General features: G+C 40.5%; 1 protein-coding gene across 1 annotated transcript in view; it reads right to left on the bottom strand.

Moving 5' to 3' along the window:
* Window positions 1-17619, bottom strand: part of FAAH2 (fatty acid amide hydrolase 2) — a 44764-nt gene extending 27145 nt beyond the window's left edge. Inside the window, exons 1-4 of the mRNA XM_036740509.1 lie at window positions 17186-17619; window positions 5527-5609; window positions 4762-4898; window positions 4037-4246 (exon numbers count right to left, since the gene is read on the bottom strand). Of these exons, the coding sequence (XP_036596404.1) occupies window positions 4037-4246; window positions 4762-4898; window positions 5527-5609; window positions 17186-17383 (628 nt within the window). The 5' untranslated portion in view covers window positions 17384-17619. The remainder of the gene's footprint in view (window positions 1-4036; window positions 4247-4761; window positions 4899-5526; window positions 5610-17185) is intronic.
* Between the last annotated feature and the right edge of the window lie 5979 nt (window positions 17620-23598).

Raw genomic sequence — 23598 nt, 5'->3', positions numbered from 1 at the left:
TGAAGCAAGTTTCTCTGATAAATGCCTCATTTTTATAGAGAAATGAGTCAAATTTATAAAAATAAGAGCCATTCCCAAATTGATAAATGATCAAAAGATATGATCAATTTTCAGATGAAGTAATCAAAGCTATCTATAGCCATATGAAAAATACCATAACTCACTATTGATTGGAGAAATGAAAATTAAAACAATTCTGAGGTACTACCTCATATCTTTTAGATTGGCTAATAGGAGAGAAAAGGAAAATGACAAATATTGGAGGTAATGTGGGAAAAATGAGACATTAATGCACTGTTAGCAGAGTTGTGAACTGATTCAACCATTCTGTAGAGCAATTTGGAACTATGCCCAAAGGGCTATAAAACCATGCATACCCTTTGACCTAGCAATACTACTACTATGTCTGTATCCCAAAAGAGATAAAAAACAAAAAGTAAAAGGACCCATATGTACAAAAATATTTATAGCAGCTCTTTTTGTGGTGGCAAAGAATTGGAAACTGAGGAAATGCCCATCAATTGGGGAATGGCTGAACAAGTTGTGGTATATGATTGCGATGGAATACCATTGTGCTATAAGAAATGGTGAGGAGAATGCAGAGAAACCTGAGAAGTCTTATATGAACTGATGCAGGTGAAGTGAGCAGAACCAGGAGGACAATTCATACAGATATAACAACATTGTAAAGACAATTTTGAACAATACAAGAATTCTGATCAATGAAATGACCAATCATGATTCCAGAGTACTGATGAGGAAACATGCTACCCACTTGCTGACTAAACCATACATTTCTGGACATGGTAAATGTGTGGATTTGTTTTCCTTGACAATGTTTATCTGTTACAAGGGTTGTGATTTTCTTTTTTTTATTTTAGGGGAAGGAGTGTTGAGGGGGAAGGGGAAACTATTCATAGTGCTGCTAAATAAATAGATAAATGAATGAATAGATAGATGAAAAGCAAGTAATTGAAGCCTTTTTAGAATGCAGAGAAGAGAACAGAAGCATGTTCAAAAGGCAATACAGACAGGGCGGGGTGGCCTTGAAAGTAACAAGTGAATCTGAGATTCTACATTATACCGATGGCAAAGTTGACATAAAAGGAAAGTGACATTGTTAAAAGTGTTGAAGGAAAACAGTGTTGGTGGAGCTGTGAACTTGTGAACTCATTCTGGCAAGCAACTTGGAATTTTTCTTCCAAAGCTAGTAAATGGTACATAGCCTTTGACTTAATGATACCACCACTAGGCCTATACTCCAAAGAGATCAATTAAAGAGGAAAAAGGCCTATGTGTACAAAAGTATTTACAGCAATTCTTTTCATAGTGGCAAAGAACTGGAAACTCAAGAGGCCCCCCAGTTGGGGAATGGCTGAACAAATTGTGGTATATAAATGTAATGGAATACTATTGTGCCACAAGAAATGGTTATTGCATTAATCAGTTAATATCAATTAATCTAATATCTTTCAAAGTTGTCTTTCAATTTTATTGTTATAGTTCTGTTCATTTCACTCTTTATCAGTTTATACAAGTCTTCTCTGGTTTCTCTGGAATGGTTAAAAAGAACTTTGAAAGACTTAAGAACTTCTGATTATATGAAGTTGAAAAGCTTCTGCACAAACAAAATTAATGCATCTAGGTTTAGAAAGGAAGTGGTAGAATGCGGAAATGGGTTTGTATCCAATTTTATCAAAGATAAGGGTTTGTTATCCAAAACATATAAATAATATCCAAGACATATAAATAAATATAAAGACACATACATATACATCTAACCAAAAGCTATTCTTCAACATATAAGTAGTCAAAGGATATGAAGAAACAATTCTCAAGAAGAGAATTGCAAATTATTAACAGCTACGTGAAAGAATGCTCTAAATAACTAATAATAAGAGAAATGGAAAAATCAAAACCACCCTGAGGTTTCACCTCATACCCTGCAAATTGGCAAAAATGACAAAAGATGGGAATAGTCATGTTAGAAGGATTGTAGGAATAGAAGCACACTGGTGTACTGTGGATGGAGCTGTGAAATTTTACAACCATTTTGGAAAACAACTTGGAATTGTGCAAATAAAGTGACTAAAATGTCCATGTCCTTTGACTCAGAGATTGTACTCATTTACTCTAAGGAGATTATTGATAAGGAGAAAGTCCCCGTACACACCAAAATCTTTATAGAAGCACTTTTTGTATTATCAAAGAATTGGAAATAAAACAGATGCCCATCGTTCAGGTAATGGCTAAACACATTGTGGCATGCCAATGTAATAGGATAAGACTGTGCTGTAAGAAATGATATGTGTGATACATACAGAGAAGATCCACATGTAAGTGAAAGAATAAAATGAAAAGGAATAAAATTCTAGTACAATTAGGAGAGGTAACATTAAAAAAAGTCATCGTTCACCAGAAAATATTGAGAAAATCACCTATTTCCCTCTAATACAAACTATTCTTATGACAATAGGTGTTTTTATGATGTCCTGTCTATTCCCTGAGGGAGTGCCATCTAGCATTAAAATGGAAGGTCCTGAAGAAACTGAATTTCATAATGCATAAAAAATCTTTGTTTAAAAGTTAATTATTCAAGTGTTCATGTTAAAGTGAACAATCAGTCAAAACAATCAAAAGCAAATGTTTCAAAATTACAAGGAACAAGTGGAGCCCCAAAGAAGGGATATGAAATGATACTTCCACCCAACTCCTTTGCAGAGGTGGGAAGGCCACAGGTGTGGAACATGGCATATATTTCAGACTTTTTTAAGGTATTGATTGGTTTTGCTTTTTTTAATTTAAATATTTCTTCCTTTTTTTCTTTAAAAAATATTGTTATATGGCCTGGACAAAAACTCTGATCAATGCAATGACTAGCCAGGATTCCAGAAGACTCATAATGAAGAATAACGCCTCCCTCCTAACAGAAATAATGAGGCAGCTCTGGGGCACCACAGTGCACACAGTGCTGGTCTTGGAGTCAAAAACACCTGAGTTCAGATTCCACCTCAGATCCTTCCCAGCTGTGCAATCCTGGGCAAGTCACTTCACCAGTTTGCTTCAATATCCTCATCTTTAAAATGAGGATGATAATATATCTACGGCCCAGGGCTGCCATGAGTAACAAATGAGACAATATTGGTAAAGTGCTTAGCACAATACCTGGCACATAGTAAATGCTATATAAATGTTAGCTACTATCATCATCACCATCATCATCATCATTATTTAGTGATGGAGTCAAGATGGAGAATGAGACATTCATTTTTTGACCTGATCAGTGTGGGAACTTGTTTTGCCTCACTATGCTTATCCATTGTAAGCGCTTCCTTTATTTCTTTTTCTGTGGGGGTGAGGTGGGAGGGAGAGAAAAGAAATGCCTATTAATTGAAAAAAAATTAAAATGTAAAAAAGTAACATGGTTAATTTATTATATACATTTGAAAAGCAAACTGTACATAATAGAGATTCTAGTTTTCATAAATGATCCTCTTTCTATTCTACTTTGTATATGGAAATGTTCTTTTTGTGTCTGCTAAATCAGAATAAAAAATAAAATTTAAAAATAAAATATTAAATTCGAAAGGAAGGCAGTGTAAAACCAAAACATAATAATTTTTTTTTAAATAGAGGAAACCACAGTGCTAGATATGCAATAGGTAGCTAGTAAATACTTATTGACTGAATCTCATCCTAAAGCTAGAAAGTGTTTGTGAGAGAAATAACCATCTTGAATGGATCTATTTTCAAAGTTTACATTTGTGTTGAAAAGATTTTCCTAAAGTAGCCATGTTTTTATCTAGTAACTTATAAGTCAGACCAGTTGGGCAAACAGCTCCATTTGTCAGCTCCATTAGGTTATAAGCTTCCTGAGGGCAAGGATTGTCTTTCTTTTTCTTATTTGTATTCCCAATATTTAGTACAGTTCCTGGCCTATATGGCTCTTGATCAATGCTTATTAATTGATTGATCGAGCCTTACTTCACTGTGTAGTTTTAATGCACCACTTCCTCCCTGCTAACATGTAACTCACCTGAGCTACCACCTACAATGCACTGCACATCATACGGGTTGTTGGTTCTGCCGTAAACATTGTTGCTGGACTCATACCACATGCAAAGCTCACTGCAATTGGTCACTCCAAGGGGAATAGCACCAGCTTGCTTTAGCAATGCCACTACTGTAGCATCTGATTTAGAGACGACATTCCGGCGGTTCACCAGGCCTGAAGAATTGGGCATTCCTAGAAGGACAAAGATGGGACAAATTGGCTTCAATTCTTGGATTCTCGAATTCTAGGTAGTAAAATATGAAAAAAACAAAGTAGCTTTATATTGGTCTAATGATCACAGTTGGCCCATGTCCTGAAATGGAGCAGCCAGATTAAAAAATAAATAAACTAGGAAGTCTAATGGAACTCAAGCAGTTAAGTGAACAGCAACTCCAAAACTTGTTCTTCCTTGTGCATGTCAATGTATCATTCATCTCCAAGTCTTTGCACACAGTGGTCTCCAGAACTGGAGTGTACACCCACTTCACTCAAGCTTCCTTAACTCCTACAGGAAGTCTGTCTTGATTCCCCCAATTCCTAGTCCCTATCCACCCACCCAAATTGCTTTTTATGCCACTCAGCTCATGTTAATGCCTGGCACACAGTTGACACTTAATAAATGTTTGCCCTTTCTACTAGAGGATAAAGGAAATATATATCACTTATAAGTTTAATCCAAATACCAAATTGAGAAAAATAAAGGTTACCATGCAACTCAAATGCTTCCTTGACAGTCAAAGGGACCCCTAAAAAGGGCCATTTCTTTTCTAGTGTTGCTTCATCTTCTTGTTCCTCTGACAGCCTTTTATCTACTGCCAAAGCTTCTTGCTGAGCTGCCTCAAATCTGGAAAAAAGCATAAAAATATGGAAACTTGCAGGCAAAGGTTCATCTGTTGTGAGTATCTGAACTATACTCTGCTATCCCAATGAAGCCATTATTTCATGTGATAATACAAAAAAAAGTTCCTCTCAAATGCATGGGAGTAAAGCTTTTTCAGTATCTCATTTCATATGTCTTCAGTATAGGAGTGGAAATACTCTACTCTTGATTTTTAATCATGAAGGGACTTTGGTCACTTAGAACTTCAGTCACAGAATGACAGATAGTCCAAACAGAGATATAACGTTTGTTCAGTGGAAAGGAGTCTAAGATGGGCAAACTCCATTTCTTTCCTTGCAGGATTGCCTCCTGCTGCTTACCAAAGCATTTTTTTCTAGCTGTTAGCTGTGCTGTGTTGGTGAAGACAGTGGATCAAAAGGGACCCATCGTGGATGATGAAACCAAAGCAACTAGAATCCCACAAGCACCAGCCTTTTCCCCAAGGGACATAAAGATGAGAATTTTGTTTCCTAATCATTTTCACTAAAAGAGATGACAAACTTTGGAAAGAATTATAATTCCCTCTCACCTGCAGCAAGTTCATGCCTTCTTATGAGTGATTATAAAGGCCTGTCCTGGGACTCTGACTCACCTATCCTTGACAATTGCATTGATCATTGGGTTCACTTCCTTTATTCGGTCAATATATGTGTTAATGACATCTACACACTTCACCTGCAAAATAAAAAAAAACACCCCACATTAAGAAGCAAGTACATTTGCACATTTGCAAAGACTTCAATCAATGATTCCATTAATGAATATTTATGGTGCACCTACCTTGAAGAAGACACTATGAGAGGCAGAATAGGCATAGCCAAGGATACAAGAAGGATTAATACACAGCTCTTGTTCTAAAGGAACTTACCATCTAGTGGGTATAGAAATAGGACCCAAATTGTCATAACATACAGTAGACTGTAAGTGTCATAATGAAGAAGGGAGATAAGCCAAGGTGGGAGGAAAAGGTCATTCCAGGTGGAGGAAGCCACTTGTATCAATGTATGGTGGTAAAAAAGGATGAAAAACCTAGCCCTGGGGATACAAATTAAAAAAAAACCCAAACCAGAGACAGTTCCCTGCTCTCAAGGAGCTCACATTCTAGTGAGAAAGACAACACATGTAGTAGGTTTCAGCTGCAAGTTGGAAAGGCCCAGTAGTTCTTGGGGTAGAGCAGCAAAGCAAATGGTAATGTATCATCTTGAATGTCATTTCCACTGAAAAGTCATATCCATATGTAATGATGATCCACGTGCAGAAGCCATTGCCAAGTCTCATCTCTACAGAAAGTGATTCCCTGCATGATGGCTTCAAGGGCTGAGCTAGGAAGCAGGGTCAATGGGGAGCACTGATCTTTCCAGAAGTTCTGGGATATTTCCTTTGGGACTTGAGGGGAGAGGTGATACAGGTGATAAGTTACCCAACATGCACTGCCTCCTGTCTAACCCTTTGCTGCTCAGCAAGGTTGGCTTTCCTGCCTCATAGCTGATAGCTGGTCAGCATTTGGTGGGGATCTGACCTATATTTTGGGGTCCTTGAGTAGGTAGGAGAATAACAAGATGGAGGAGATGCTTTAGGAAGATTCACACTGCAGTACTGTGTAGGATGGAGTAGAGAGTAGAGATGGGGAGGCAGGGAGACCAGTCAGAAGGCTGGTCAACAGCTTCTGTTGAGAGGGACAAGAAGCAGATGACAAAGAAATAAAGTCATCTGTACTCAAGAATGGAATTCAGGCAGATGTCCCTCTGTGTGTCATCAGGAAACAGTGGCAACCCCCTAGCCTCAGAGAGCTGATCACAATCACTCTCACAGTTGAAGGTTCCCACTATCCTGCTGACCACCACATGCTCAGCTCCAGCCAACTCTCTCAGTGATGCCAGGAAGTGATGTTCAGCATGATACCTGGCACATGGTAGAGGGTCAAGAAATACTTAATTTAAAAATGAAAGTGCAAAGAGAATAGAAGAAGGAGAAGAGAGACCCCTTGAAGAATGTTGTATTTAAGGGATGAAAAGAAGAAGAATATTCAGAGAAGTAGGAAGAGAACTAAAATGGCAGTAGCAGAAGAGTGGTGAGGGGAGAAGCTGGATTGCACAGGATTGCTGGAAATCTAATAGAATCAGCTCACTTATTTAAGAAGTTTGGGAGTGAAATGGAGGAGCAGAATTTTAAGTACTGAGGAATGGAAAGAGCCAGTGGATGGTGATGGGATTAAATGTGGCCTCAAAATCCCTCAAGTGTCAGCAAAATAGTCTTCAGACTTTCTCTAAAGAATGCAATGCGAATACTGGGGAGGGCAGGGGAGAGCCAAGATGGCCGCATGAAAACAGCGTCTTACCGGAGCTCTCTCACAAGTTCTATCAGATTCCTATAAAAAAGTGAATTTGAGCAGATTTGACAGAGTTAGAAACCTCGAGCAGTCTGAGTGGGGCAAATTTCCAAGCCAGGAGAGTCTGAAAGGCTGAAGGAATGAATCTGTAGGCTTGGAGAGCGCTTGGTGTGCGGAGCTGCTCGAGACAGCACCAAAGCGGAAGTGGTCAACCGAGAAACCCACGTGGGAGATAGGCTGGGAGAAAGCTGGGTGCCCAAAACCGGTGGAGATCCCCAGGCCTCCCAACATAGAATGGCAGTCTGTGGAAGCAACGAGAGACAGCGCAACGCCACCAGCCGTGAGACATCAACTCCTGAGGCTTGCAGCCCAAAGGTATGAAATGAGTGTTCTTGAACATCTGGGAGACATAATGGCCAGGTAAAGGGGTCTAATCCCTCCCCCCCTCACCCAGAGATTTCCTCGGAGAAAAAGAGAGCTGGAATAGAGGAGATAGAAGTGGGGCTTCAGTGGCCAAGTAGTAGGAGTTCCTGAGCCCCAGAGGGGCAGAGCCAGCAGAAGTCAACAGCAGGAGCCCAGACATACTCTTGCTCCCCCAGGGGAAGTGCCAGACACCAGCTCAAACAACAAAGAGCTGAGACCATTGCTGAAGAGCAGCAGTACTGGAGAGCAACCACAGAGGAAGAGGAGATTTAGGGGAGCCAGACCCCTCCCCCACACCTCAGGAAACTGAAGGCTATAATTCACAAAGCCAACAACTAGACTAATGATCCCCAGAATAAGGAATCTGGGACAGAGAGCCCTGAGCCCAAAATCAGAATTTTATTGTAAAGCCAGGAAAAGGCTAAGCAACATGAAGAAGAACACAAAAAAACTGAGGACCATTGATTCTTTTTATGAAGACAGGCATGATCAAAATACCAATTTGGAAGAGGATAGATAGCAATGACACTATACGCACATCTGAAACCTCAAAAGGGAATGTGAACTGGTCTCAAGCCCAAAAAGCATTACTGGAAGAGCTAAAGGAGGATTTTAAAAACCAAATTAGGGAGGTAAAAGAAAAAATGGAAAATGAAATCAAGTCCCTAAAGAATAAGATTGGTGAAATGGCTACAGAGATTCAGAATCTAAATAGAGAAAATGACACCCTGAGAGGTAAAATCAACCAATTGGAAAAGGAGACTCAAAAGCAAAATGAAGACAATAACTCATTAAAAATTAGAGTTGAGCAAATGGAAGCTAATGACTCTATGAGGCATCAAGAAGTAGTAAAACAAAATGTAAAGAATGAAAAAATAGAAAAAAAAATGTGAAATATCTGACTGGGAAAACAACTGACTTGGAAAATAGATCCAGGAGAGACAATTTAAGAGTTATTGGTCTACCGGAAATCCACGATGAAAAAAAGAGCATTGACAGTATCTTTGAAGAAATTATCAAAGACAACTGCCCAGAGGTCCTAGAACCAGAGGGCAAAATAGTCATTGAAAGAATTCACCGATCACTCCCTGAAAGAGATCCCAAACTGAAAACACCAGGAAATATTATAGCCAACTTTCAGAATTACAAAGTCAAGGAGAAAATACTGCAAGCAGCCAAAAAGAAACAATTCAAATATCGTGGAACTACAGCCAGGATCACGCAGGATGTCTCAGCTTCCACATTAAAAGACAGGAGAAATTTGAATATGATATTCCAAAGGGCAAAGGAGCTGGGACTACAACCAAGGATCAACTACCCAGCAAAACTAAGCATACTCTTTCAGGGAAGGAGATGGACATTCAACAAAATGAGGGAATTTCAGACCTTCCTGATGAAAAGGCCAGAACTCAATGGAAAATTTGATCTCCAAATACAAAACTCAAGAGAGACATAAAAAGGTAAACAGGGGGAAAAACTCCCACAAACTTTATTAATCAATAAGAGCAAATTATTTGCATCTTTATATATGATTATATCATCTTATGTATGTTTTATATATATACATATATATGTCAATCTCGAGAATCATACAGCTGTTATGACAATGGAAAGGGATACATATAGACTGTGAATGCCTGTATAAAATAACTGATATAAGGATAAAAAACATAATTAAGAGATGTAAAGGGAGGGCTATGAGAGAAGAGGTAAGGAGGTAGCAGGAAAGGGTAAATTACACCAAATGAAGAGGCACAAAAACACATTTTAGTAGAGGGAAAGAAGGGAGGGAGAAGAGCAATATTTGAGCTTTACTGTCATCTGATCTGGTTCAAGAAGGGAATAACATACCCTGATGAGTATAGAAATCTAACTTGTCCTACAGGAAGTAGGAGGGGAAAGGGGGAAAAAGGGAGGGGGGTGGTCAGAAGGGAGGGGAGAAGTAGCAAGTGAGAAATGATAAGATAAGGGAGGGGAATAAAGAGGGAGGGTAAACTGAGGAAGGCGGCAGTCAAAAGTAAAACTTTGTTGAGGAGTGGAAGGGGAAAGGGAGAAATAAAAGCATAAACAGGGGGAAATAGGATGGAGAAAAAGACACAGCTAGAAATCATAACTGTGAATGTGAATGGGATGAACTCTCCCATAAAACGGAAGCAGATAGCAGAATGGATTAAAAACCATAATCCTACAATATGCTGTTTACAAGAAACACATTTGAAACAGGGGGATACACACAGGATAAAGGTAAAAGGCTGGAGTAAAATATATTTTGCCTCAGCTAAAGTAAAAAAAGCAGGTGTAGCAATCCTAATAGACAAAGCAAAAGTAAAGACAGATTTAATTAAAAGAGATAAGGAAGGACACTGCATCCTGCTAAAAGGCACCATAAACAATGAAGCGATATCATTGTTTAACATATATGCACCAAGTGGTATGACATGCAAATTCTTAGAGGAGAGGTTAAGGGAGTTACAGGAAGAAATAGACAGCAAAACTATAATATTGGGAGACCTCAACCTCCCCCTTTCTAAACTTGATAAATCTAACCTCAAAATAAATAAGAAAGAAGTTAAGGAGGTAAACAGAATTTTAGAAAAGGCAGATATGATAGACCTCTGGAGAAAACTGAATGGAGATAAAAAGGAATATACTTTCTTCTCAGCAGTACATGGCGCATGCTCAAAAATTGATCATGTACTAGGGCATAAAAACCTCACAATCCAGTGCAGAAAGGCAGAAGTAGTCAAAGCATACTTTTCAGATCACAATGCAATAAAAATTATTTGTAACAAAGAACCATGGGAAAATAAGCTAAAAATTAATTGGAAAATAAATAATCTAATTCTAAAGAATGAGTGGGCCAAAGAACAAATCAGAGAAACAATTAATAACTTCATTCAAGAGAAAGACAATAATGAGACAACATACCAAAACTTATGGGATGCAGCAAAAGCTGTTCTTAGGGGAAGTTTTATATCTCTAAATGCTTACATGAATAAAATAGAGAAAAAGGAGATCAATGATTTCGGCATACATCTGAAGAAACTAGAAAAAGGACAAATTGAAAATACCGAATTAAATACCAAATTAGATATACTGAAAATCAAGGGAGAGATTGATAAAATTGAAACCAAGAAAACTATTGAATTAATAAATAAAACAAAGAGCTGGTTTTATGAAAAAATCAACAAAATTGATAAACCGTTGGTCAATTTGATTAAAAAAAAGAAAGAAGAAAATGCAATTACCAGTATCAAAAATGAAAAGGGTGAGTTCACCTCTAATGAAGAGAAAATCAAAACAATAATTAGGAATTATTTTGTCCAATTGTATGCCCATAAATCTGACAACCTTGGAGATATGGATGAATATCTACAAAAACATAAACTGCCCAGGTTAACAGAAAAGGAAGTAAAATTTCTAAATAACCTCATCTCAGAAAAAGAAATTGAGCAAGCCATCAATGAACTCCCTAGGAAAAAATCTCCAGGGCCAGATGGTTTTACATGTGAATTCTATCAAACTTTTAAAGAACAATTAATTCCTATACTTTGTAGACTATTCGGGAAAATAGGTGAAGAAGGAGTCCTACAAAATTCTTTTTATGACACAAATATGGTACTAATACCCAAACCAGTAGAGTCAAAACAGAGAAAGAAAATTATGGACCAATTTCCCTAATGAATATTGATGCAAAAATTTTAAATAAAATATTAGCAAAAAGATTGCAGCAACTTATCATGAGAATAATACACTATGACCAGGTAGGATTTATTCCAGGAATGCAAGGCTGGTTCAATATTAGGAAAACAATTAGCATATTGACCATATCAACAACAAAACTAGCAGAAACCATATGATCATCTCAACCGATGCAGAAAAAGCCTTTGACAAAATACAACACCCATTCCTATTAAAAACACTAGAAAGCATAGGAATAAATGGAGCCTTCCTTAAAATTATAAATAGCATCTACCTAAAACCATCAAGAAGCATTATTTGCAATGGGGATAAGCTAGATGCATTCCCAATAAGATCAGGGGTGAAACAAGGATGTCCATTATCACCCCTACTATTAAATTTGGTACTAGAAACGTTAGCTGTAGCAATAAGAGAAGAAAAAGAAATTGAAGGAATTAGAATAGGCAAGGAAGAAGCTAAATTATCACTTTTTGCAGATGATATGATGATTTACTTAGAGAATCCTAGAGAATCAAGTTAAAATCTACTTGAAATAATAAACAACTTTAGCAAAATTGCAGGATATAAAATAAACCCACATAAATCCTCGGCATTACTATACATTACTAACAAAGCCCAACAGCAAGAGACAGAAAGAGAAATTCCATTCAAAGTTACTGTAGACACTATAAAATATTTGGGAGTCTATCTGCCAAGACAAATCCAGGACTAGTATGAACATAATTATGAAACACTTTTCACGTGAATAAAGTCAGATCTACATAAATGGAAAAATATTAGTTGCTCATGGTTAGGCCGAGCTAATATAATAAAAATGACAATTTTACCTAAATTAATCTATCTATTCAGTGCCATACCAATTGAACTACCAAATAATTATTTTACAGAGCTGGATAAAATAATAACAAAATTCATCTGGGAGAACAAGAGGTCTAGAATATCTAGGGTATTCATGAAAAGAAATGCTAGAGAAGGTGGCCTAGCCATACCAGATGTTAAACTGTACTATAGAGCAGCAGTCATCAAAACTACCTGGTACTGGCTAAGAAACAGAGTTGTGGATCAGTGGAATAGGATAGGTACACAAGATGGAGAAGTCAATGACTATAGCAATCTACTCTTTCATAAACCCAAACAGGGCAACTTCTGGGCTAAGAATTCACTACTTCACAAAAACTGCTGGGAAAATTGGAAAATGGTAGGGCAGAAACTGGGCATAGACCACTATCTTACGTCATATACCAAAATAAAGTCAAAATGGGTTCATGATTTAGGAATAAAGGCTGATACTATAAGCAAGTTGGGAGATCAAGGAATAGTTTACCTATCAGATTTATGGAAAAGAAAAGAATTCTTGACCCAACAAGAGATAGAGAGAAGTACAAAATGCAAAATGGATAATTTTGATTATGTTAAATTGAAATGTTTTTGTACAAAAAAAGCCAATGCAACAAAGATTAGGAGGGAGGCAGAAAATTGGGAGAAAATCTTTACAACTAGTGTCACTGATAAAGGCCTCATTTCTAAAATATACAGGGAATTGAGCCAAATATATAGGAATACAAGTCATTCCCCAATTGAGAAATGGTCAAAGGATATGAACAGGCAGTTTTCAGAGGAAGAAATTAAAGATATCTGTAGGCATATGAAATAATGCTCATAATCACTACTGATTAGAGAAATGCAAATCAAAACAACTCTTAGGTACCACATCTCTCCTGTCAGATTGGCTAAAATAACAAAACCGGAAAATGATAAATGCTGGAGAGGATGTGGGGAAATTGGAACATTGTTACATTGCTGGTGGAGTTTTGAATTTATCCAGCCATTTTGGAGAGCAATTTGGAACTATGCCCAAAGGGCTATAAAAATGTCCATACCCTTTGACCCAGCAATACCAATTCTAGGGTTATATCCCAAAGAGATCACACAAGTGGGAAAAGGACACATATGTACAAATATATTTATAGTGGTGCTTTTTGTAGTAGCTCAGAATTGGAAATCAAAGGGATGCCCATCAATTGGGAATGGCTGAACAAGCTGTGGCATATGAAGGTAATGGAATACTATTGTGCTATAAGAAATGGGGATAATACAGACTTCATAACAACCTGGGAAAACCTACATGACATAATGCTGAGTGAGCAGAGCAGAGCCAGGAGAACATTATACACAACCACAGATATATGGACTCCGTGAGGACCAACCCTGACAAACTTCGCTCTTCTCAGCAACACAAGGTGCAAGGATAACTCCAAAGGACTCACGATGGAAAATGCTATCTACATCCAGAGAAAGAACTATGAAGTATGAATGCAGATTGAGGCACACTTCATGTTCGCCTTCCCCCTGCCCCCGCCTGTTTTTTTCTCTTCTGCTTTTGTTTTGGGGTTGGTTTTTTCTTTCTTTTTTTTGTTTCTGTTTCTTCTCTCTCATGATTCATTCCATTGGTCATGATTCTTCCCCACAACTTGACTAGTGTGTAAATTAATTCAATGCGAAGTTATACGGGATTCCATGCCATCTTGGGGAGGGAGAGGGGGAGGGAGGGAGGAGAATCTGGAACTCAAAATTATGTAGCACCGAGTGTTGTAAACTAAAAATAAAAGAAATTTAAAAAAAAGAAAGAGAGGACACAGTCTTTTGCTTCCTGGGTGCCCTGAGCTGGGATCTAGATAAATCCAGACCAATGGAAAAGAAATTAAATCTATCAGTTAGTTTCTAGAGCAAGGAATCCCAGTGTGGGGTATGCCTATCCCTAGGGGTTAGAGAAAGCTTGTGGATGGATATTGGGGAACATTTGGTAAATAACTATATCATCCCATTGAAATCTTCCATAAGTAGCAGTATTAGGGGAAAAACTGTTTCTGTATTAAATAAAGTATTCTTTATGAAAATAAAAAAAAAGAAAATCAATGCTGAAAACTAAATATATTAAACAAGTTAAATAAACAAAACATTCTAAAGAAACAAAAAAAAAAAGAAAGAATGCAATGCACTTCAAGCATTCAACTATAGCTCTCCAACAAGGAAAGCTGTAAGATAGGGCTTGCTTCCTGCTTTGCTATTGGAGATCTGTATATCTACTTATGTTCGCACACGGGAGAGCTGGGTATTAGAAGAATGGAACATAGGGTAACTGGCACGTAGAGAAAGGAAAGGAATCCTTACCCTGCTTACTTCTTATGCCATTTTATGCCAGATCTGTGGACCTTGATTTTCGTGTTTCCTAAAACGACGGGGATTGGCGGGGGCGGGGGGGAGTCCCTTCCAACTCTAGGGCCAATGATTTTAATAAAACCATTAATCATATCCAAGCTTCATTGCTTTCCATCATTGCGTATTTTTTGAGCAGGAGTTCTTCACCTAGCACCTGTGAGCTTCTTTTTATTTTGATAACTGTACTTCAATATAATTGGTTTCCTTAGTCATCATATGTATTTTATGTATTTAAAAATGTGATTCTGAGAAAGGGTCCCCAGGCTTCATCAGACTGGCCACCAAAGACAGATCACACCAAAAGACCCTTGCTTTAGAGTATACTCAATGAACAGAAATCTACAGGCTTTTTTAATAATAAGAGCTAACACTTCTATATCATTTAAGTAATACAGATGCTGGCATCTCTGTCCAAAGCCAGGAAAACATTAAGATCCCTGAGGTTAGGGAGAAACTACCCTTAATGATGGAACCCAACAAAAATCACAGTAGAATGGGCAGGATCAGCCACCTCAACGAAACCTTCTTCCACACACCTACTTTACCATGGAGGTTAAAGTGTCTCCCTCCTGATAGGGGTTGAGGTTGATAATCTGAAAGTGAATCAATACAAAATGAACAAAAAAAAATCTTAATGTTGAAACAAAGAAGGGAATTAGGGTTACTTGAGAGATTCAAACAGGAAGGCTGTGCTCACAAGAACTTCCAAAAAGTAAAGTAACAAAGGGTGAAGTTGGGTCATTGAATCACAGAGCTGAAAAGGGGACTGTGTAATTTAATCTTATTATTTGGGAGAGGAGGAATCTGGGGAAATGACTTGTCTATAAAACACTGATAATGCCAAGAGACTGGACAGCTCCCAGCAGCAGCAGCAAGCAGCAGCAGCCTTACAGCATTTCGTTCATGTTGGTTCATTCAATTCCACAATGTTAAGTGTCTGCTATGGGAAAGACAGTCTTTTGGCTACTAGGAATATAATAAGAAAATGCCCTTTGCCCTCAAGGAAGTCTCCCAGATGGATTAATTTTTCTGAACCTTCTTGGCATATTTCGTTTTGATATATTGGAAGGAATGGACTAAATCTACGTGTTTTTGGTTCTGTGTGCCAAACATACACACATACTACCTGAGACCACTATGGGAGCTGATTGTAGAGATTTACCAGAGAGGAACCAGGTTTTAATAATTAATAAGTCAGTAATTGTCATGGTTTTCTTTCAAAGTCTTCATAAAGTTTCCTTAGCAGACATGGAATTGAAATTTCACTCGAACAACCTCCTCAGACATTAGAAAGGGAGCTGGGTGCTAGAAGAATGGAAGATAGGATGACTGGCCCAAAGAGAAAGGAAAGGAATCCTGACCATGCTGCTCACTTCCCCAGTAATCTTATGCGAGACCTGTAGACCTTGGTTTTCTCGTTTCCTGAAATGAAGGGTTTTCATTTTTGGAGGGGGGGAGGGGACCTTCCAACTCTAGGGCCAATGATTTAATAAAATCATTAAATCCACATTTTGTCATTCAGTCATGTCCCGCTTTTCGTGGATCATATCACCCCCAATGCTGTGTATGTGGCTTTCTTGGCAAAGATATGTTTTGCCATTTCCTTCTCCATCGAATTAAGGCAAACAGAGGTGAAATGACTTACCCAAGATCACACAGCTAATACATGTCTGAGGCTGAATTTGAACTTAGGTCTTCCTACTCTAAGTCCAGCCCTCTATCCATTGGGCACCTAGCTGCCTCTTAAGTCCACATTTACTAACCATTTGATAAAATGTGGATATTTCCTCATTCAGAGAGGTGGGTAGTGCATCCTTACACTTTTGGCACTAAAACTGCTTCTTATTCAAGGACTACAAGATCCACTACATGATGTACTTTCTGTTTCCCCATTAGCATTTAATACGTATTAGTGAAACCTAATTAAGGTTATCATCGAGGGCAGCCAAGCATTTTCAAGATACCTGGGTTCTGGAGTTTGGGACCTAGGTTTTGGTCCCAGCTCTGCCATTCTCTAATTCTCTGTGGGGTCTTTTTTGTGGGCCTCAGTTTCTCGTTTTGTTAAGGGAAAGGAATAGACTAGGCGATTGGTATGGCCACTTTTGGCCCTCAAGACCGAAGGACAGGAATTGCTAAACGTGTTTTCGCAGGGGAAAAAAAAGCAAGGGAAAAAGGAGGCAACCTGAATGAGGAGGGGAAGAGGGAGGGGCAGGAAAAGGGGAAGGCCGAGGAAGTCCAGAACTGGCTCATTGCCCACTAATAAGCGGCTTCGAACACGGGGGTGGGCGCCAGCTCCGGGGTAGGGGTAGAGTGGACTCTCAAGCAGTGGGCCTGGGGCGCTTGAGAGGCCGTCTCGGCCCAGGGCCGAAAACTGCAACTCCCAGAAGGTCTTGCGGCCCGGCGGCCCAGCGGCCCGCCTCACGCCTCAGCCCCTCCAAAGGTCGGGGCGGTAGGGGGTCGCGCGCACGCGACCCGCCCGTACCCCTTCCCAGCCTAGCCCCCCGCCCCCTTCGCGCTGCCTCGCGCTGCCTCGCGCTGCCCCGCCCCGCATCGCACCGCGCCGCCCCGCCCCTCTCACCTTTCTCCGGCGGATGAGCTTGGCTAGCTGCACCCCTGACAGGAGCAGCAGGGGCTCGCTCGTGGGCCGGGCGATGCGGGAGCTGCGGTGGCGCCAGGGGAAGTCGAAGGCTCGAGCTGCGGTGCCGATGAGGCCGATAAAGAAGCCGATGGAGCGCATCAGCAGCATAAAGCCGCGCTTGCTGAGAGACAGTGGCATGGCGCTGACAGGAGCCAGGCTAGACTGCTCCTGATCGACAAGGTGCGCGGGGATATGTTTTAAAGCGCTTACCCACAATGCCCCGCGAGGTCCTGCCCGCGCCCCTAGGGCGCGGTGCCAGACATGCCAGGGTCCAGGCAGCCCCGAGGCTGTGCGGACCCGGCCAGAGGGTGGCGCGACGTGTACTGGAGCTGGTTTGCGTCGATTCGCCCGGGCTTAGAGTGGGGGTGGTGTGTGGGTGAGTGCCTTGGGGAGGAGGAATATATCACCTCTTTCACTGTACCTAACACAGGCCAATGCACATAGTTACTCGGCATGTATGTAGTCGCCTGTGTTTCCCCATAGAGTGGCCATTCCTTGAGAGGAAGAACTTTGATATTTGTGCCTAGTACTTAATAGATGCTTAGCAAATGCCCCTTGATTGATGAATGAACTTTTATTCACTCCCTTTCCAGATGGGAGTCAACCTAGATCTATGCAACTTCTACCTGTTGTTCCTGTTTCCGCCCTCTGACCAAGCTTGAACTTACCTAATCCCTCTTCTACCTTGTTGTTCCCTCGTTTCAGTCATATCCAACTCTTTGTGATCCCATTTAGGGTTTTCTTGGCAGAGATACTGAATTGCTTTGCCATTTCCTTCTTCAGTGGGTCACCTTTTGTCAAAACTTCCTACCATGACCTCTCTGTCTTCGGTAGCTGCACGGCATAGCTTATAGTGTCATCTTGCTATGCAAGCCCCTGCTGCACAACAGTGATCCAGGAGAGAGGTAGTAATACTACGTCCCTCTAATAATAACAGACAACATTTATATAGTGCCTACTATATGTCAGGCACTGAGCTAAGCATTTTACAATTATCATCTCATTTGATCCGCACAACAGCCCTGTGAAGTAGGAGTTGTTATCATCCCTATTTGACATATGAAGAAATGGAGGCAGCAAATGGGTTAAATGACCTGGTCACAGAGGGTCACGGAGGATCACACAGCTAGGAAGGATTTGAACTCAGATCTTCCCACTCCAGGCCCAACACTTTATCCACTGTCCTCTAAGTAATAGAGTCAGCATTAGCACCCTGGTCCTCTGACTTCCAAGCCAGTGTTCTCAGTGTGCCTGCTTACTGAACCTAGAGATCTAGAAGAACTTCACAGGTCAGCTAATCCAACCCACTCATTTTACAGGTGAGGAAATTGAGGCCAAGAGGGACAAAGTGACTTGCCCAAAATCACATAAGTGGGTTAAAAGGGTTAAAAGTGAAATTTAAATTCAGGTCCTCAGGCTTCAGAGCTGGGACTTCCCAGTGCACTCCACTGCAGGCAGTAAATTAGATAATGGTCTTTTGCAGCACACTTATTCTCTCATTTGTTCCTAACCAAAACCCTATGAGTCAGGACCTGTTATTTACTCCACTTTACAGCTAAAGAAACTGAGGCTCAATGAGATGAGGTAACTTCCCCAGGGTGATGAGCCTAGTGAGTGTCTGAGGTAGAATTTGAAGGGAGCTCTGAAGGGCCTGTACATCAGGTCTGAAGATCTGTCTAGCTGAATGAATGGAGAGAGCCTCATCTCTAGCCTGGCCACAAGTTGATGAATTTCTCATCTAAATGACCTCTGCAAATCAATGCAAAAAGTTATAAAAGACTGTGATCTAGATTTGAGTGAACACCTGCACTGATGAAAGAGAACAAGAAGTAATGCTCAGTGACGTGAAAGAACCAAAAAGTGTAAAGACTGGAGGGCCCTGAAAAACGATCTTATCCAATTCCCTTATTTTAAAGAAGAGGAATCAAAAGTCCAGACACAGCATCCTCAGCAATTCAGCTGCTTAGTGACTGAAACGAGACTCAGAGCTCAAGCCCCTTGACTACCAATAAAATACTCTTTGCATCACATATCTTTCCCCCAAACTATTTGTTTTCCCCAGTGAGGGGAAAAAGAATAAGCCTTAGCAAAGTCACCATGGAGAGATTTTCTGTTCTGCACACTTCACTCTTTCAAAAATCCCCAATTTGGTTCCGCTCCCCCTTCTTGTTTTCTCACCCCTCTCTGCTATCAAAATGATAAATATGATTGATACACATACATATAGGTATGTGTGTATATATAAATATATATTATATCTGTGTATATGAGTGTGTGTGTGTGTGTGTAATATAATTTAAGGATCTTTGCTACCAAAGTCATATATTGGACTGGACTTGTAGATAAACCTATTTCAGTCATTTCTAGAGGGGCAGAGTGGGGGAAGAAGAGCATTTTTATCAGCAGGGAAAACAATCTAGTCTTTCCCCAAAACAAACTCTACCCTGCTGTCCAGGGGAGGAGCGATTCCAGGCTGTCTTTGCTCAGTTCCTGGAAACTATGAAGATATGTGCCTCAACATTCCTGGTTTTTTATACAGAACCAATCCCCCACTTGCCATCTATCTTCTTACTCGTAATCCCACAGAACTGGCTGATAGCCTGCGGTCTCCTTCCCTTGCCAAAAGCCTCCCAGGAATCAATCAGTCAGTCAGCAAGCATTTTATTAAGCACCACTACTTTGAGGCAGTATGCTAAGAGCTCCCTCCCCATGCCTTCCTCCTCTTTTGCTCCTCCTGGCATAGGAGGTTTCCCTTACCAGCACTCTTACCCTCATGTTGATCATGAACTTATTTTGAAGAGCAGTTGTGATTATACATCCTTATATTGGAGATATAAAACACATTGGTACTTAGTCCTGGCTCTTTCACCAACTAGCTGTATGACCTTGGACAAATCACTTCTTTCCTTGAACCTCAGTTTCCTCGTCTGAAAATGAGGACAGTTGGACTAGATGACTGCTGTCATCAAGCTCTACCATTTTGTGGAATCATAATTCTGTGAAATTTTTGGTCCAGACAATCCAAATTTAAAAAAACAGATTGTGTCTCCAAAATTCATCACTTATTTGGACTAGATGATCTAAGTTCACTTTTGTCTCTGATAGTCTATGGTTTGGGTTCTGTGATCTCTGCCTCGGAAAACATTTTGTGCATAGAAACAGTGTTATATATCATATTTCATTAATGACCAAAGCCAGCTCCCCAAAATCTGTTTAATCCGTAGTTCATCTCTCCATATTCCCTCCTTTGGCAATCTCATCTACCCTCCTGCCCATAGTTATCACTTCTACATGGATGATGCCCAAGTCTATATTTCCCATCCTGATGTGCCCCTCTGGAGCTCTAGTCTCTAGCAGCCTGCTGCATATCTTCACCGATGCCCGTCAACTCCAACATGCCCCAGACTGAACTCATCTAAAACTTCTACATGCTAAAACCTCTCCTTACTTTGTCTAGTTCTGTCAATGGCACCGTTGTTCTCCTATTCACTCAGGTTTGATATGAATAGAGTGCTCTCAATGGAGGCAGTAATCCCTGCATTAGAATCTCAACCTCCAACATTTAATCCTTGTAACCTTGGACAGCTCACTTAATCTCTTTAGGTCTCAGTCTCCTTTTCTACAAAAGGGGAATAAAAGTACCTGCAGCACCCTTATGTTTAGATTGTGGAGAGACTTAAATGAGAAAGTGTATTGAAAGAACTTTGCACATTTTAAAGCACTATGTAGAGGCAAGCCACTGTTTTCTTTCACTCTTCCTTCCCCCTTTAGTGCCTTAGCCACAATGATCAATCAATTGCCAGATTCTCTCAATTCTAATTCCAACAATATCTCTAATATCCCTCTTTCCCAATCCCATCACAGGCATCTTTTAAACCTAATCACCTTTTACCTGAATTAGTATCTCCTAACTGGTCTTCCTACCTCCATTCTTAATCTCTCTCTAGTCCATTGTTCACACTGATGCCCAAATATTATTACTAATGTACTGCTCTGATTGTGCCAGTCCTCTACTCAGAAGTCTTCAGTGGCTCTCTATTGCCCTCCCCAAAAGTGTAAACTCCTTGACCTGGCACCGTGAGGGCAGGAACAGTGATTTTTGCCTTTCTTTTGAGTCCCCATTGATTAACACAGTGCTTGACATAGTAAATGCTTAATAAATATTCTGTTTCTGTCTATTTTGATCAATTTAGATGTCTTAGAAGACATTGGATAAATTGGAGTAACCTTACACAGGAACTCTGTTCAAAACCTTCAGCAAACTACTAAGAAGGAATCGCTTGGGTGGGGGATGGTAAGAGTGAGGGAGGCATCTGTTTCTTATTTGTTCATTTTAATTGACTATGGAGCCAGAATTGGGTGTCCATACAAGATCCTCTAGTGGATAAAGTCAAGCTGTTTCTCTCTTTTCTGGGGATGAGCAAGAAAGAACTGCCTCCAGGTGGGGAGAGGGTAGAGGCTTTATATCCCATGAACACATGGCCCTGCTAATTACACCCAGCCAAGCCACAGCCTTATATAACCCCCACCATTCATTGCCTTCAAAAGTGGAGAAAATCACACAAAGGTTTTGGCAGGGTCCACTACAAACTGATGTTACACAACCTCAACTGGGCCCTTACTGCTGCTACTAGGCAATCCTACTTTAGCACCCTTATCAACTCACTCTCACTTTCTACTTCAGCTATTCCTAATCTTCTCATCCTTCCTCAAATCTCCCATGTCTCCACCTCCCCCTACTCTCTGTCTACCCTAACCTTGCCTCAATATTGTATAGAAAAAAATTGAAGTAATTCACCGTGAACTTCCTCTCTCCCCTCTTCCTTATCTCCCATCACTTAGGTGCCTTCTGCCTCTCTCTCCTCCTTTACCCCCTGTCTCACATGATGAAATGGCCCTACTTCTTACCAAGGCCAACCCTCCTACATCTTCAAGTGATCCCATTCCATTCAATCTTCTCCAACAGATTGGCTCCTCTGTCATCCCCACTGTCTCACTTATCTTCAGTCCTCCTCTGTCTACTAACTGTTTCCTTGCTGCTTGCAAAAGTGCCTATGCTTCTCTTATCCTGAAAACCCTCACTTGATCCATCCATCTCCTCTAGCTATCATCTATTTCTATTTTACTCTTTGTGGCTAAACTCTTCAAAAAGGCCATCCACAGTACATGCCTCCACTAACTCTCCTCTCATGATCTCTTCTTAACCCCTTACAATCTGGCTTCCACAGAAGATTTACAATCATTCCACAGAATCCACTCTCTCCAAAGTTATGAGTGATTTCTTCATTGTCAAATCCAATGGTGTTTTCTCTCTCCTCATCCTCAATGTCTCTGCAGCCTTTGTTCCTGTCCATCATCCTCTGCTTTCTGATATGGTTTTCTCTCTAGGTTTTTGGGCTACCACTATCTCCTGGTTCTCCTATATCCATCTGACTGCTCCTTCTCTGTCTCCTTAGCTGGATCCTCTTCCATGTCACATTATCTAACCATAGATATCCCTCAGGGTTCTGTCCTAGGCCCTCTTCTCTTCTCCTTTTAGACTACTTCATTTGGTGATCTTATCAGCCACCATGGATTTAATTACCATTTCTATACTGATTATTCTCAAATCCACCTTTCCTGCCCCAAACTCTCTGCTGACCGCCAGTCTTGTATCTCTAACTCTTTCAGACATCTTGAACTAGATATCCTTAAACTCAACATGCCCAAACAGAACCCATTTTCTTTCCCCCTAAGCCCTCCCCCCCCATCTTCCCTATTACTAGAGAGGGTAGTATCATCCTCTTCTTCCTCCAGCTCACAATCTTGGAGTCATCCTGGATTCCTCACTATCTCTTATCCTTCATATTCAATCTGTTGCCAAGGCCTGTGTAGCCATAATGGCTTTTGTTTTCTTTGAATGGCTCAGCTTGCCTCATTGAGCCTCTGGACACTGTGGCTTGCTCTTCCGGGGCAGGAGGCCCGGGGAGCATGCCGGGAAGCAGACAGCTTCCTGTGTGAGGAGTCATGGGGCTGGCTGAGGGGAGGTGTTGGCCTCTACCCTAGGGGGAGGGGCCAACTCAGGAACCAATCAGCCCTGGTCATTAGGGCGGAGCTTGATGATGTCAAAAACCCTATAAGAGGGGAGAGGACAGCTTGAAGATTCTTCTTTTCCTTTTCCGGTTGGAGCCAGCGACAGTTACGACAGTTACGTCAGTTACAGCGACCGTTACATCGTCAGTTTCAGTTGCAGCTTCAGTTACAGACAGAGACACAGCTGAGGCAGGAGCTGCCAGTAGCAGAGCTGATCTACGGGAGGAAGCTGAACAAAGACTTCAGGCCAGTGGGTAATCTTATTACCATCGAGGGGGAAG

This window comes from Trichosurus vulpecula (genome assembly GCF_011100635.1).
Source record: "Trichosurus vulpecula isolate mTriVul1 chromosome X unlocalized genomic scaffold, mTriVul1.pri SUPER_X_unloc_2, whole genome shotgun sequence".
Taxonomy (NCBI): Eukaryota; Metazoa; Chordata; class Mammalia; order Diprotodontia; family Phalangeridae; genus Trichosurus; species Trichosurus vulpecula.
This window is presented reverse-complemented; position numbering and strand designations above follow the sequence as displayed.